The following is a 15,216-nucleotide window of genomic DNA, read 5'->3' on the forward strand; positions in this document are numbered from 1 at the left end:
AAGAATCTCTTTAAGATGTTTATGAAAAAAAGGGGGTCTTTAAAATACCTGAAACCATTTTTGCGGGATTAAAGGGAGGGTCGAAAGAGATTGAGCGTATAGGGTAGCGAAGGGTGCCCAAGAGCGGATCTGAGCCCACATTTACAGGATTAAAGGGAGGGTTGAAAGAGATTGAGCGTATACGGTTGTGAAGCGTGCCCAAGAATATATTACTGAAGCTGAGGACATAGAGGTATAAGGAAGCGTGTATTTTTTTATGTCACTTATGGAACATTTGTAATTGCTAGGCTCTTTTTACTCTAACGTGGCTCAGATTACCGTCCTTTTAAGGTTTATTTCACACAGCTCAGTTGCGGAAGAAGACAGTATATACTACACCTCTACGTCCTTTCCACAGCACTTCATCTTGATTACAGCAGCATCATACCCAAAGTGTCAATCTAGTGTTACAGCTCAGCAATCGAGGTGGAGAAACGGCAATTCTAGGCCAAGTTAGGGTAAAAAAGAGTATAGATGTGATGAGCCGGTATCCCACATTAGAGAATGGAGTGAGCATGAAAAATTAAGACATACCCTATCATTATCACACGCTTCAGAAGTGCTCGTAAAAAACAGGGATCTTGTCCACCCTTTTGCTATTAGTTTTAATACTCCTGATCTTAGAATGCAACTTTGAGCCTATTCTCGCCTAAGCCTACTCTCGTCTCAGGTCCTCTGTGACGCGAAGATGGATTACAGTTGGGCTGAGGAGAAGATAAAGTAGAAATTCCTTGATCTTGTGAGAGACTACTTTTCCTCCAAGTTTTACTCCGGCCTACGCGACTTCGATTTTACTTTAGGATATGTACGATTTGACCGAAGTGAGGAAAGACCCGTTACCGTACGTGAGAGAGTCTTGGGAAGGGTCAACTGATCTTTGGAAATTGTATGGTGGAGTAGTTTTAGATGCCTAGCTTTTGACGTGTAAAGGAGGCAGGTAAAGGTGATGGGTGAGGCAGGGATTGGTGAGGGAGGAAATTGTGGTGAGACAGGAGACTGGTGAGGGAGGATATTGTGGTGAGACAGGAGGTTGGTGAGGGAGGGGATGGTGGTGAGGCAGGGGTGGTGGGAAAGACAGGGAGGGTATGCAAGAGGTGGATAAGTGAAGTAATGGTAATAATAATAATAATAATAATAATAATAATAATAACAATAACAACAACAAAAATAGGCATCTAAACTGTATCATGTTGCCCACTAAATTGCTTCGCCCTGAGGATGCTATTTTTCTTATATTCTTCTTATCTCCAGACGATTTTATTTAAGAAACTGGAGAGACACGTGGTATACTCTTGCGCCAGCCTCTTCAATACGAGAGCTTGTTCAGATGAGTAATTGCGTCTTGAGGTAACGTGAATGAATTAATATTGTACGTCATTCGAAGAGCACGATTTCGAGCACTTTATACTGTATTCTCGTGACGTCCGTAGAGAGGATGAAGAAGAATAATATATTAGGTCACGTTTTCCCGGCCCTTCACAAGAGAGAGAGAGAGAGAGAGAGAGAGAGAGAGAGTTTTACCAAGGGAGTATTTTACATTTCATTTTTAGTGCCTCCAGAGGATTCTTCTCAGACCTACGCAGATTTAAGAAAGACGTCTAGTAGAGCATAAAGACGAATTCTGATATCCATCATTTCCTCGAGACGTCTTATAAGATGGATAACATGGCCTGGCACTCGTAAGATCTTGGTAAATTGGTCTGGTACTAATAAGATCTTGGTAAATTGGTCTGGTACTAATAACATCTTGGTAAATTGGTCTGGTACTAAAAAATCTTGGTAAATTGGTCTGGTACTAATAACATCTTGGTAAATTGGTCTGGTACTAGTAAGATCTTGGTATACTTAAAACGTCATGGTAGTAAGACAAGTTACGTCACGGCGCAAGAATATGAAAAGTAGGATTAGAAGACATCGTAGTGACGCAAATATTAGAGCGTAAGAATAAAGGGCGAGAAATACGTCTCGTGGTCCAGTGTGACGGATTTTTCATTACAGGAAGAGGAGCAGACTTTCAGGACGTGTGATGGTGTCGTTGGAGCAGATTATATCACGTTTCAGCAAAAAAAAAAAAAAAAAAAAAAAAAAAAAAAAGAGAGAGAGAGAGAGAGAGAAGAGTAAAATGAAAACAAGTGTTGGCTTTAGGGAAAAAAAAAAATGGTGGGATTTAGAAAAGTAAGAAGAGGAAGAAAAGAAAAAGAAAATAATGAGCTTTAGAAAAAAAAAAAAAAGAGAAAAAAGTGGGTTTTAGAAATATTTAGCTTTAGAAAAAAAAACAAGAAAAGCAAAAGAAAGTAGTGGCCATTAGAAAAAAGAAGAAGAAAAATGACAAAGAAAACGGTGGGCTTTAGAAAAATAAAAAGACAAGAAAAATAGTGGAATTAGAAAAATGGAAAAAAGGCAAAGAAAATAGTGGGCTTCAGAACTATGAAAATAAGACAGAAAGAAAAAGAATATAGTGGGCTTTCAGAGCGTCTGGTTGCGCGGTAAGAGGAGTGGATTAGCGCAGTATTCCATAGACGGTGGCGTAGAGCACGTCACAGAGGAGGAAAACGAGGAGTAGGCTTAGAACACGTGACGGCGCACTGAGAAACGTTTTAGAGCGCGGGAAAAGTACCGTATAACGCAGTGAGAGAGAGAAAAAAAATTAGGCTTTCGGAGTTTGCGGTGAAGGGAAATGGTATAAACTTTAGAGCACGGTATAAAGCGAGAATAAGAGCTCGTTTTTAGAGCCTTTAGTGCTCCATTGAGAGATCCGTTTTAGAGCACGTTGGAGAGTTGATTTGTAGAGCTTGTGATAGCCCAATAGAGAGGCTTAGAGCACGTATAAGCTTTAGAGCACTTTAAAGAATAGGTTTGTAGAGACCCAGGAGAAGCTTGGAGCATGTACAAGCTAAACAGTTTATAGAGTTGGCTTTGTAGAGCAGGGGGTGGCCCGGTAGGTACAAGCTTTAGAGCAATTTAAAGAGTTGGCTTGCAGCGCTTGTTGTAATTAAACAGTTGGCATGTAGAGTTTGTTGCATTTTATAGAGTTGGCTTGTAGAGCTTGTGATGACCCAGGAGAGAGAGGCTTAGAGCATGTAGTAGCACCAGTAGAAGATGTTGAAGAGGCCGAAGAGCAGAGGGAAGAGGCCTCGGCAGTACTCGTCAATCTGCCTGGCCTTGATCTTGCTGTTCTGCTTGAAGTTCTTTACCAGCTGGGCCGTCACGTGAGCTGCTTCGTCTGCTGCACCTGGAGACGCTGACCCGCCCTTGAGCTGTGGGTGGAGGAGGGTGGGAAGACGTTAGTTGAGATGGTGAAAGGGGGAGGTGAGGGTTGGCTTGAAAAGAGGGGTGTGTGGGGTTTGAAGAGGACAGGAGACATGAGTTGCGGTGGTGAAAAGTGGATATGATGATTGGCTGAGAGAGAGAGAGAGAGAGAGAGAGAGAGAGAGAGAGAGAGAGAGAAAGGTGTCAGAGGGTAAGTTTAGAAAGAGAGGTGTTTAGTGACTTCGTTGAGCTCATGGAGGAGGAGAGAGGGAGCGCATGCTGAGGTGGTAAAAAATAACTGTTCAGGGAGAAAGAGGTGTTATAGTAATACGATAAAGAGACGTTTTGGATGCATAAGAGATGTAAACTGGTTCTGGAGGAGAGGTGTTTGATAGTTTAGGTGCAGAAAGTGTGTTAGATGTTTAGACAGAAAGAGTGTGTTAGCTGGTTGATTTAGGCAGAGAGAGTGTGTTAGATGGTTAGTTTAGGCAGAGAGAGTGTTAGATGGTTAGTTTAGGCAGAGAGTGTGTGTTAGATGGTTAGTTCAGGTAGAGAGAGGTGGTAGTGACTGTTGAACTGTAGGGGGAAGGAGAGAGAGGGGGGTTAGTGAGATGGGAAAAAGGAAGAATTATGGTTAGTCAGGGAGAGATGGGTAAGAAAATTCATATCGAACACATGGATCTTCAGAGACGAGGAAGGCTGAGATTTGTGGAAGGGGAGGGTGATGAAGTAAGGCAGGGAGGAATGGAGGACGAGGCAGACAGAGATGATGAGTGAGGCAGGGGAGGGTGGTGAAGTGAGGCAGGAAACGATATTGGGTGAGGCAGATAAAGGTGGTGAGTGAGACAGGGAGGAGTCATAGGCCAGGTAGGTGAGATGCTGAGTGAGGCACGTAAAAGAGTGAGGGTAAGGCAGGAAAAGGATGATGAATGATTCAAGTAAAGGGAGCGAGGTGAGGCAGGAAATGATAACAGGTAGGGCAGGTAATGGTGGTGATAAAGGCATGTAAAAGAGGTAAATGAGGCAGGTGAATGACAGGGAGGGGAAGGTAGGGTAGGCAGGTATGGTGGTGAGGCAGGGTTAGATAATGATGGGTTTAGGCACAAAGGAGGTACTTGTTGGGTGAGGCAGAAGGGGAAGTGATGGTTATGACTGGAACGGATGGGGTGAGAGATTAGGTAAGTGGGTTAGGAGAAAGAAGGCGGTTGGAAGCTGGGTTAGGAGAGGTAAGTACATGGGTTTGCGGTGAGAGTGGATAGGTGGGTGGGCTAGGAAAAAGGAGGGATTAGGAAGATGGATTAGGAGGTGTTAGATAAGATAGAGTGGAGGTTAGAGTGGCTGGTTAGTGAAAAAGAAGGAATATGGATGGAAAGGGAGGGAAGAAAATGGAAGGACGGTAAGAAGAAAAGAAGGGAAATAAAGGAAGTAGAACAGTGAAATGGAACTAGAGAAGAGAGAGAGAGAGAGAGAGAGAGAGGGAAAGTACGAACCTTTATTGGCTTGGTCTGCTCAGTATTTTAATAGACATAGTGTGTAATTGAAAAAGTTTGCAATGTACGGGTATGTAGTACAGCACAAGGCTCTCACATCCACCGAGAGAGAGAGAGAGAGGGAGAGAGAGAGAGAGAGAGAGAGAGGGAGGGAGGGAGAGAGAGAGAGAGAGAGAGAGAGAGGGGGGGGGGAGACTAACATTTTGCACAGAGGGTCAAGGGATATTGACATACGTAGGCTGGATGACACTGGCATACACAACAGGGATCTATGGATTTCCAAAAGAGAAATATGAGGGACAGCGAGGTGGGGAAGGACGGGAAAAAGGAGAGTAAACGTATGGGTGGGTGAATTTGAGAGAGAGAGAGAGAGAGAGAGAGAGAGAGAGAGAGAGAGAGAGAGAGAGATTCACGACTCACTGCAAAATATGTTGCGAGGGAAGAAAGACCTACACACGGACAATTTATTTTGAATCAGAAACTAGGAGAGGGTTTGGCTAAGATCTAACTAACTACAGAGCGGTCTAGCTGTAAATACCTGCTGTTTCCTCTGAGTCTGAAACTGTTCTCACTCACATTTTGTAATTCCTTGACCCTCAGGCCTCAGGAGATTGCAGAATGATGATTAGAATCGTCTGGTGTTAGACAGAGTAAGTAGATAATATGTCGCAGAGGTAAAAGGGTTAATGTTTAAGATCACGATTTACATCTTATCACCTTCGCCAAAGAAGCTGGATGCAGGTTATATTTTCACCTGTTTCTGTTTATCTGTTTGTGTACAAGATATATGAAAAGAAGTTGGTATCAAATTTCAGTGATATTTGGTGGACAGGTGGGTAGTGGCTCAAGGAAGATTTAAGTAAATTCTGAGGTGGATCTGTTTCAGGAAGCAGGAATAAATAATAAATTTTATTGACGTTAGTGGAGGTATCCGCTCTTGAGCGAATGTTTAACCGGGCAGAGTAAGACCGTAGGATTAATTGACTGTGGGTCTTGAAAGGTAGTCGTCTAATAGGAAAGAGGAATTACAGCAGTAAATCAGATTTTATTGGCATTGGTGAAGGTATGCGCTCTCTGTGTGCATTCTGAAATTAGGTAACCATGTTACCTTTGTGGTCATGCAAATACGGCATTGTTGGTGACTGTAGTGCTGGTTCAGTCAGTGTGTATGTGACAGTACGACATTCCACCCACCATATCGGAGGTGCCCTGCGTGGCTGATCCAGGTGTGGTGACGACGGCCGACCCCACCTGCGATATCTTGACCTCGGTGGCGCTGGGGGCTTGACCTGGGGACCGCTGTGCCAGGGAGGTCAGGGTGGGGTTCAGGTGGTGGTACTGGTCGGCCAAGCAGGCGCCGTTCGAACCCCCCCGCGTCCGTAGCTCCATGTGGGGTCGACGCCGCCACAGGTAATTGACGAAGGTGAATTCCAGCAGGGCGCAGAACACGAACGCTGCGGACGAAAGAGCAGTTTATATCTATCTGTCTGTCTATCTGTTAATCTCTGTGAACGCTGCGGTCGAATGAAGTATTTATGTCTGTCTATTTGTATATATATATCCATTTGATGAAGGTGAACTCCAGCAGGCTGCAGAACATGAATGCTGGGAACGAAAGAGCAGTTTATATCCAACTATCTATCCATATCTATCTATCTATCTATCTATATATCTGCAGTATCTTAGTCTATCTGCTGTATCTATTTATCTATCTATATATTTATACATCTACTATATCTACTTTTTTTTTTTTTACCCGAGACCTAAGGAACTGGGGGTAGTTTTTGGCGAGACTGAGGAGGCATTGTTGTACATAATTAAGATTTCTTTTTGCGGGGGGGGGGGAGACTTAGGAGGCATTGTTGGATATAATTGAAAAGTGGGTATTTTTTTTTTTTGGGGGGGGGGCGAAACTGAGGCGGCATTGATGGATATAATTGAAAAGTGTGTGTGTGTGTGTGTGTGTGTGTGTGTGTGTGTGTTTTTTGGGGGGGGGCGAATCTGAAGAGAAGTTGGTCGGGGGGGGGGGTCCACTATGATGTAAGCGAAGGGTAATACTCAGTGTGGAGGGTGACTTGAGAAACATTAACTGAACACGAAAGGCGAAGGCTGACGAGGGAAAAATGAAAGGAAAAAAAGAGGTGAAAGGTGGAAAAAGGAAAGAAAAATTAAGCGAAGAAGGAAAACTTTAGCAGAAGAAAAACTGAAGTGGAGGAAGGAAATTGAAAAGGAAAGTGACGCGGAAGAAGGCAAAACGATGCTAATGAAGACGCTGACAGAGGGGAAAGAGAGGATGAGATGATTAGAAGGTAACGTAGAAAGGAAAAGGAATACCCGCCATACGCAATAAAAGGTGGACGTTTTTCTTGATACTAACCTGAAGGACATTAATTAAGAAAGAAAGGTAAAGAAAAGACGGAAGTACCTAATTAGAGAGGAGACGCAGGTAAACGGAAGAAGATAAGACGCAAATAAAGCTAATATAGAAAGCAGTGATAATGTAATATATAGAGTAACAGCGAATGCTTTATTGAGAGTGACGTGAAGGATATCAGTAAAGGAAGAAGGGGTTAAGAGTAAAGGTAGGAAATAAAATGAACAAGAACAATGGCCAGTTAAAAAAAAAAATATAGGATTGTTAAGCGAGAGATGTGTGTATGGTGAATAAATAATAGTGGGATTTTTTCTTTCTTTTACTTATTTTATTTATTTTGGATTGGCTGATAATTATGTGAGGAGTAGTGGTTTGATGATAATGGTAAGGGGAGATGAAAGAGAAGGAATGGGGTGAGAGAGAGAGAGAGAGAGAGAGAGAGAGATGAAAGGGGAAGTCATGTGGAAAGGAATGAGACGTAATAATTTGGGAAGAATTTGAGCAGAAGACGAAAGCTTTGGAAGGGAAAGGAGAAAAAATATAATTGCTAAAGAAGGGGTAAGAGGACGGGTAGATTTTTTTTTTTTTTTTTTTTTTTTTTTTAAATAACAGAACGGAGGAAGGAAAAACAAATGGAGAAAAAAAAATAATCCATACACCAGATTACTGGTGTCCTCTGTTCATAAAATATCTGTAAGAATTAGACTTGAACAGTTGTAGGTTGAAATTTGGAGGAAAACAACTCTGGGGAAGCGAGTTCCAGAGAGATGCAGTTCGGGGAATGAAAGAATTCTGATAGGCAGAAGTTCTGCAATGTGGTTGAGTGACATTCCAGTCATGAGCGTTACCAGATGCCCGTGTAGCACGAGGGAAGGCATGGAGAGGTGGCACCATGGACGCAACTTCGTCTGAGCATTTGCCAAAAAAATATCTGTAAAATAATGCAAGGGAGGCAACATTCCTTCTTACTTGCAGGGAGGTAGTTTATATGTAATGGCAGGGTTGTTAATGATTCTAACAGCTTTATTCTGAATTTTGTCTAGTTGTCTTAATGCAACCTCTCCACAACCATTCCACAAGGGTGAGCAATATTCAAGCTGAGAGCGCACATGACTCTTATAAATTATAGCTAACTGCTCATCGGCGAAGAAGTTACGGACTCTGTACAATAATCCAAGTTTCCTTGAGGCGGTTTTAGCAAGTGATCTGACATGAGAGGTCCAGCTGAGGGCACTGTTAAGTGAGACACCAAGAATTTCAATACTTTTGGAGATGGGAATATTAGTAGCACTGAAGGTAATGTACGAATCTGGCAATATCTGTCTATTAGTAAACTGTATATATTTAGTTTTACTAGCATTAAAAGAGACAAGGTTGTTTTGTCCCCATTCACTGATTGTAGATAGATCTTGATTTATGGAGATGGCTGTATTGAGTTGAGAGGTAGAGATATTAGACTTTGTAAATGGATGTCTGAGTGTGAATGAACTATGTAGTGTTGAGTCATCTGCATATGAGTGAATGGGATTGTGAGTGACAGATAAGAGATCATTAATATGAACCAGAAATAGGGTTGGCGCCAGAACTGATCCCTGTGGCACGCCGGCGTTAATTGAGTGGAAATTCGAATATACATCATCTACTTTTACTCTTATTTTCCTGTCACTAAGATAAGAAGAAATCAAAGGAACAAAAGACGTTAGTCCATAGCAAGGGAGTTTGGACAGCAGGGAACGGTGCCATACTCTGTCGAAAGCTTTAGAGACATCAAGAGCTACTGCATGAGTTTCTCCAAAAAGATCAATTGATTGATGGATGGTATGAGTTAAGAGATTGAGTATGTCAATGGTGGATCTTTCGTGGCGAAAACCGTATTGTCTATCATTAATTAAGTTGTTGGATTCAAGATGTTTAACAATATGCTTATTAATTAAAGTTTCAAATACCTTACCAAGAGAAGATGTGATAGCTATTGGTCTGTAATTGGAGGGGTCAGACGAACTTCCTTTCTTCGGAACTGGGTGGATATTGGCTTCTTTCCATGAATTTGGGAATAAAGAAGTACGTATGCATAGTCTGAATAATTTAGCTAGGACAGAGGCAAGTTCAGGGGAACACTTTTTCAAAACAATTGGCGGAATTCCATCTGGACCTGGACGAACAGATAGATAAACTGATAGGTGGATAGATAGATAGATAGATAGATAGGTATCTTTATTAGTAAGTACATTAGAGAGAGAGAGAGAGAGTACAGAAACAAAACAGGCTGGAATGTGACTTACATTTAAAGGGGAAAAAATATGAAAACGAAACAGATGGAAGTGGACAGTTATCCCGCCGAAAACACAGGAAGAGGGATGAGGGGAATGGCGAGGGAGAGGGAGAATAAAGGAGGAAGGAGGGGAATAGAGGAATAAGCGGAACAAAAGCGATGGGGAGGGGAGAGAGAGTGGAGTAAAAAGCGATTTAGTTAGGCTCTTTGTGGGGAGGATGTGATGAAGAGGATGGGGAGAGAGAGAGAAATGGGAGACTGGGAGGAGTGACAGAGAGAGGGAATGGAACTGGAGGAAAGGAGGAAATTGAAGGATGGAAGGAGGAGGAGGAGGAGGAGTATAAGGAGGGGATGAAACCGGAAGCGCTAGAGGGAAGAAGAGGAGGAAAGAGAAGGTAAGGAAGAAAAGATTGAAGAAAATTAAATGAACTGATGATTAGAGGAAGCAGTTAAGAGGAGAGAGAGAGAGAGAGAGAGAGAGAGAGAGAGAGAGAGAGAGAGAGAGAGAGAGAGAGAGAGAGGCAAAAATGTAAGACAGAAAGGTAAAAAATAATGGAGGGAGACCGCTAATGAACTAGTTGTTGACGCGGGAAAAAAGGAAAAAAAAAAAAATCCAAATAATTAGTAAAAGAGGGAGGTGAACAGGTGAGGGGAATGAAAAGGGAGAGAGGAAATAAAGGAGGAGCGAGGGGAATGGAGACATAAATAGAGTAAAGGAGGTGGAGAGGGGAAAGGAGAATATAAATGGATACAGTAAGGTTGTTTGTAGGGAGGGTGTGATTAGAGTGAGGGGAAGGAGTGGGTGGAGAAGAGAGGGGAAATAGGAGGGAGGAAGAATGAAGGGGAAAGACTGGGGAATTGTAGGAAAGGAGGAGGAGGAGGAGGAAGAAGAAGGAAGATGAGGAGGAAGAGGGTAGCAGAGAGAGGAGGGAAGAAGAGGAAAAGGAGAGGATAAGGTAGACAAGAGGAAGAAAAAATAACTTAATGACTTCGAAGGCTTGAATATAAAGAAAAAAAAGAGCAAGGGAAGAAGGAAAAAGAAAGAGGAATGACAGGAAAAGAGGGAAGAGAAAGACGAAGGATACAAAAGGAGGAAGAGAAGAGAGAAAGAGAGTAGGGGGATGAAAATAATAAAATATAGAAAAGAGAATAGGGAAATAAACAGATTAAAGATGGTGTGGAGAGAGGAGAGGAGGATAGAGAGAGATTCAGTTAGGTTGTTTGTGGGGAGGATGGAGAGAAAGATGGAGGAGTGAGGGAGGAGAGAAGAGGGAGAATGAGGGGAAGAGAAAGCGGAAGAAGGAAATGATAGACTGGGAAGAATATGAACAAGAGAATGGCAGTGAAAAGAAGTGGAAGAAGTAGAATGAAAGGAATGAAAGAGTAGTGAAAGTGAAGAAATGGAGAGAGAGAGAGAGAGAGAGAGAGAGAGAGAGAGAGAGAGAGAGAGAGAGAGATTGATGTAGAACTCCAGCCCTCTAGCGGCGAGAAGAAATGAATAAAATTAAAACCATTATTTTATTAGGAAAGTAAAATTGATATTGATGATAAAAGACTTAATAAGTCGAATGGAAAAAGAGAAGAAGGAAGAAAGGAAAGAAGGAGAGGAAGGAAGGAAGGAAGGGAGAGGGAAGAGGAGGAGGGGAAGGAAAGGAAAGGAGGAGAGGAAGAGGAAGGGGATGAGAGGGAATGGGAGGGAGGGAAATAGAGGTGGGAAGGATAGGAGGTGAGGAGAGGGAGAAGAAAGAGGAGGAGAGAAAAAATATGACGAGGAGGAGGAGAAGGAGGAGGAGGATAGAGTATTGAGTTACTTTTACGGGGAAGAAGGAATGGTTTGGTGGAAGGAATATAAAAAGGATTTGAGGGAAAAAAAGATGGTAGGGAAATCAGGAGAAGAGGAAGGGCAGAGTGTGAAGAGAGCAGACGAGAGAAGAGAGAGAGAAAAGAGAAAAGAAGAGAGAGGAGATGAGCAGGTGAGAGTAGATTTTAGGAAGGAGAGGAAAAGATAAAGAAAAGAAGAGCTGTGAAGATATATATATATATATATATATATATATATATATATATATATATATATATATATATATATATATATATAACCTAATATAATATACAGGGAGAGAGAGGAGGGAGTACACCTGCTAGTAAAAGTTAGGGGACTGGGGGATAAAAAACGGAGAGGGGACGAGGGGAGACGCAAAAAAAAAAAAAATAAATAAATAAACCTCACATTTCTGTGGAGGGAGAAAAAAGATGAGGCATAAAAAGAGAGAGAGAGAGAGAGAGGAGGGAGGGAGAGGAAAAGATGAGAACCCTGAGACATAAAAGAGGGGGAGAGGGAAGAGGATAATAACAATCGAGATAAGAAAAGGCGGAGAAAAGGATGTTTGTTTTCATGCATACTTGATGGAAAGAAAACGGCAGCCATCCGGAACTAAAATAAACAGAGAGGGGAATGAAACGGCCCCTTCTATTTACACGCCTCAAAAACACGCGACGGACAGTTTGTTAGCGGGGATAGAATGTAGAAATGGTGGGCTGGAGTATGAAAAAAAAGGACTGGGGGTGAGAGGAGGGAAGGTGGATCCATTAGGTAATGAAGTAATATCGTAGGAGTGTTAAAAATTACTGGGTTTTACATAAGTTACCCCGCGAACACATTTTTAAAAAACTCGGGTCGTGTCCTACCTATGCCTTGTTTTCCAGCCATCACCCTGCCTCACCCTGCCCCACCACCACCCTGTGTCATCGTCAGCCTGCCTCTCCTCCCCCCTGCCTCATCTGTATTCTAATTTACCCATTTCGGTTTACTCCGTCGCCCTTCAATTCACTTACATACCCTTTATTTACACTCTGCCCCTGTTGTACCCTTCCTGACCCACCTTTACCCAGATACACTGCCTCTCTAACTAGCTCTCACACTGACTCCTTTTGATTCGTCCATGTCTAGTAATTACTTGTTACAGCATTGTTATTTTTTTTTTTTATATAATCTGGAACACAGATTTCCTGCCCCTCCCACACCATTCCTAAACCAAACTAAGTCTCATCCAAACCCGCTTATACCCGCCCACACCCACGCCCTCACCTAGCCCAGGATAATCCACACCCTCTCTACCCCACATCCTACCTCAATCACACCCAGCTTCACTCTCGTCCTACCTCACCCACTCCTATTTATCCAGTCTCTCTATCCAGTTAACTCACCCACACCCTGCCTCACCCACACCCTGCCCCCTCATCCCTGGCCTCTCAACTTAATTATCTCACCCCCGGCCTGCCTCTCCCCCATCCCACCCGCCTATCCCTAGCGGACAGCAGCCATCAGAAGGCAATATTGTGCTCCATAATCCACTTTAGGGCCGATCACACCGTACAGCCCGCATTAGCCAGGGATCGAACCCGGGACTGACACACAACCCCCAAGGATTTTACGATGCCAGATTTTAGGACCACTAATTTAACGACCTCGGATTTAACGACCTCGGATTTTATGATCCCCGGATTTAACGACCACGGATTTTATGGCCCCGGATTTAACGATTTGTACGGTCTCTTATTAAGCGACTACGGATATTACGACCCTGGATTTAAGACTCTTGATGGTGATTTTCAGAGATGATAAAGAAAACTAAATGCATTAATAAATAACCCAGGCTTAATGTATTGAAAATGCTGGGTGGGAAAGAGAGGTTAAAGCTTGAATTCTTTACTATCTCTAACGCTTCGGGCTACACAGAACCCATCTTTTTAGTTCTGTGTAGATCGTAACGTGAGAGAAAATAAGGAATTCAAGCTCTAACCTGTGTCTATCCCCCTCCCAAGATTTCCAGTTGTCGTAATAGATCATCGGCATTATTGTATTGAACAGCGTACTTGGGGGAATTGGTAAGATAGTATTTCTGTCAGGGGCCCTTTGAAAGTAGCAGTATAGCTCTCAGGGATTTATTTATGTATTTATTCTTTTCCGTCAGAGGGGCTTTTGAGGTAGACATAAATTCTATGATTTTTTTCTTATCTTTTTTTCCTCGGCGATGGTGGTGGTGATGGGGAAGAAATGCGTGGGGGAAGCGTGTGGCCGAGTGAACGTGTAAACAGATATGTCACGTGGATTGCACCTCCTTTCGCCCGCTTCCCCCACACCCCCCATGCTTGCACCTTCTCCCCTCACCCCCCACGCGCTTGCTACTCTCAAAGTTGCTGATTTAGGCGTGTTGTTATGAGGGGGTGGTGACGGGAATGGCGTACTACTTTCCCTGGATTACTGTGAAAAGACAACGGCGACAGAATCATGGCAGTGATTTGTTTTACAGACACAATATTGCTGGGGGAAAGAAAATTCAGAAGTAAGAAAATTCAGAAGTCATGACAACATTATTTCTTTTTTCTTTATCCTTTCTTTCTCTTCTATCTTTTCTTTTTTCCTTTTCTTTTTTTTCTGTCTGTATGTTGGGGATAGAAAGTAATAACAGTGAAGATGAAAAGACGGTGTTTTTTCGTACAATATCTGTATTACGTGGAGAAAGAAAAAAGTGAACAATAAAGATGGAAAGAAATTGTTTTTTTCGTTTAGTTTTTGCATTACGGGGAGGAAAGGAAACCAGGAAAAACCGAGGAGACCAATGTAGTTTTCCTCTATTTCTGTTTATTTTTGCATTTTTCGCCTTTTTTGGGGCGCCTTTCTTCAAAATTTTCTCGTCGTCTTTCCCCATTGCTCGTTGGCCTTCATATTTAAATTTCGGTGTCCCTCCGTTCCCATATAGCATCCCCCCCCTCTCTCTCTCTCTCTCTCTCTCTCTCTCTCTCTCTCTCTCCTCCTCACCCCTCATTTCTCATTTCCAGTTCCACTTTTATCTCTCGTAATTTTCTCTAGTCTCAGTTCATTCCCCTTCTTCATCTTCCTTCATTTTTCCTTCACATTGTCGTCATCAAATTTCCTCTTCATCCATTATATCCTCTTTTCTGATTCCCTTCATTTCCTCTCTCTGCCCATGTCTGTCTTCCTCCTACATCCCTTCACCCCGAGTACACCTTGTCGATTTTTATTCTTGTTACTCCCAGGTGACTTGTTTTCTTCTTAAGACTACCCTCCCTCTTCCTTCTTCTTCATCTCACCTGTCTCCTCCGTTTTCTTTACCCTTCAGTTTTTGTTCCACTTATTTCTCTCTCTCTCTCTAAACCCTCCCCATTTACCTCACCTTTTCACTCCCCATTTACCGCACCTCCCATTTTCTGTGTCCCCCTCCCTTCCCCTTCAACTCGACCCTTATCAGGCAAATGGAGGGTAGATTTGTGTAGTGTGCGTTCAGTGGCGTGGAATGGAGAACTACATCACCCAGCCTACACTCACACAAGCCTCTCTCACCCGTCTGTCGGTAGAGCGTGACGGAGGGGGAGAGGAGGGGTGTGTTGGAGGGGGAGAGGGGTGTGGGAAGGGGAAAAAAGGAATGGTTGACGGGGAAGTAGGGGGAGGAGGAGAGTTGAAGGGATATGTAGGGGGGGAAGGGGGTTGGAGGAGAGGAAGGGGTTGTGTGAGAGGAGGAAAGGGGGATTGTGAGGCAGGCTTAGGATGTGGGAGAGGGGAGAAATAGGGGATGCGTGAGGCGGGGGTTGGGGTGTGGGAGGGGAAGAGGGGGAGTAGAATGGGAAGAGGGGGTAAATGGAGGGAGAAGGGATGTCGGACGTACAGAACAAAGAAGAACAAACAGGAACAGAGTTTGATGGTACTTCTGGGGGCGATTGGGATTGCACTGGGTAGGCCATGAATAAAACGAAGTAACTATGGTATCTAG

At 43.1% G+C, this 15,216-nt stretch overlaps 1 protein-coding gene across 1 annotated transcript in view; it reads right to left on the reverse strand.

Moving 5' to 3' along the window:
- Positions 1–3,110: 3,110 nt before the first annotated feature.
- Positions 3,111–15,216, reverse strand: part of LOC145417581 (glycine receptor subunit beta-type 4-like) — a 311,160-nt gene continuing 299,054 nt past the window's right edge. Inside the window, exons 9-10 of the mRNA XM_080286285.1 lie at positions 5,973–6,232; positions 3,111–3,296 (exon numbers count right to left, since the gene is read on the reverse strand). Of these exons, the coding sequence (XP_080142411.1) occupies positions 3,111–3,296; positions 5,973–6,232 (446 nt within the window). The remainder of the gene's footprint in view (positions 3,297–5,972; positions 6,233–15,216) is intronic.

The sequence above is a fragment of the Coenobita brevimanus genome, chromosome 110 (genome assembly GCF_032717465.1).
Source record: "Coenobita brevimanus isolate Jiangsu-jjx chromosome 110, ASM3271746v2, whole genome shotgun sequence".
In the NCBI taxonomy this organism is placed as follows: Eukaryota; Metazoa; Arthropoda; class Malacostraca; order Decapoda; family Coenobitidae; genus Coenobita; species Coenobita brevimanus.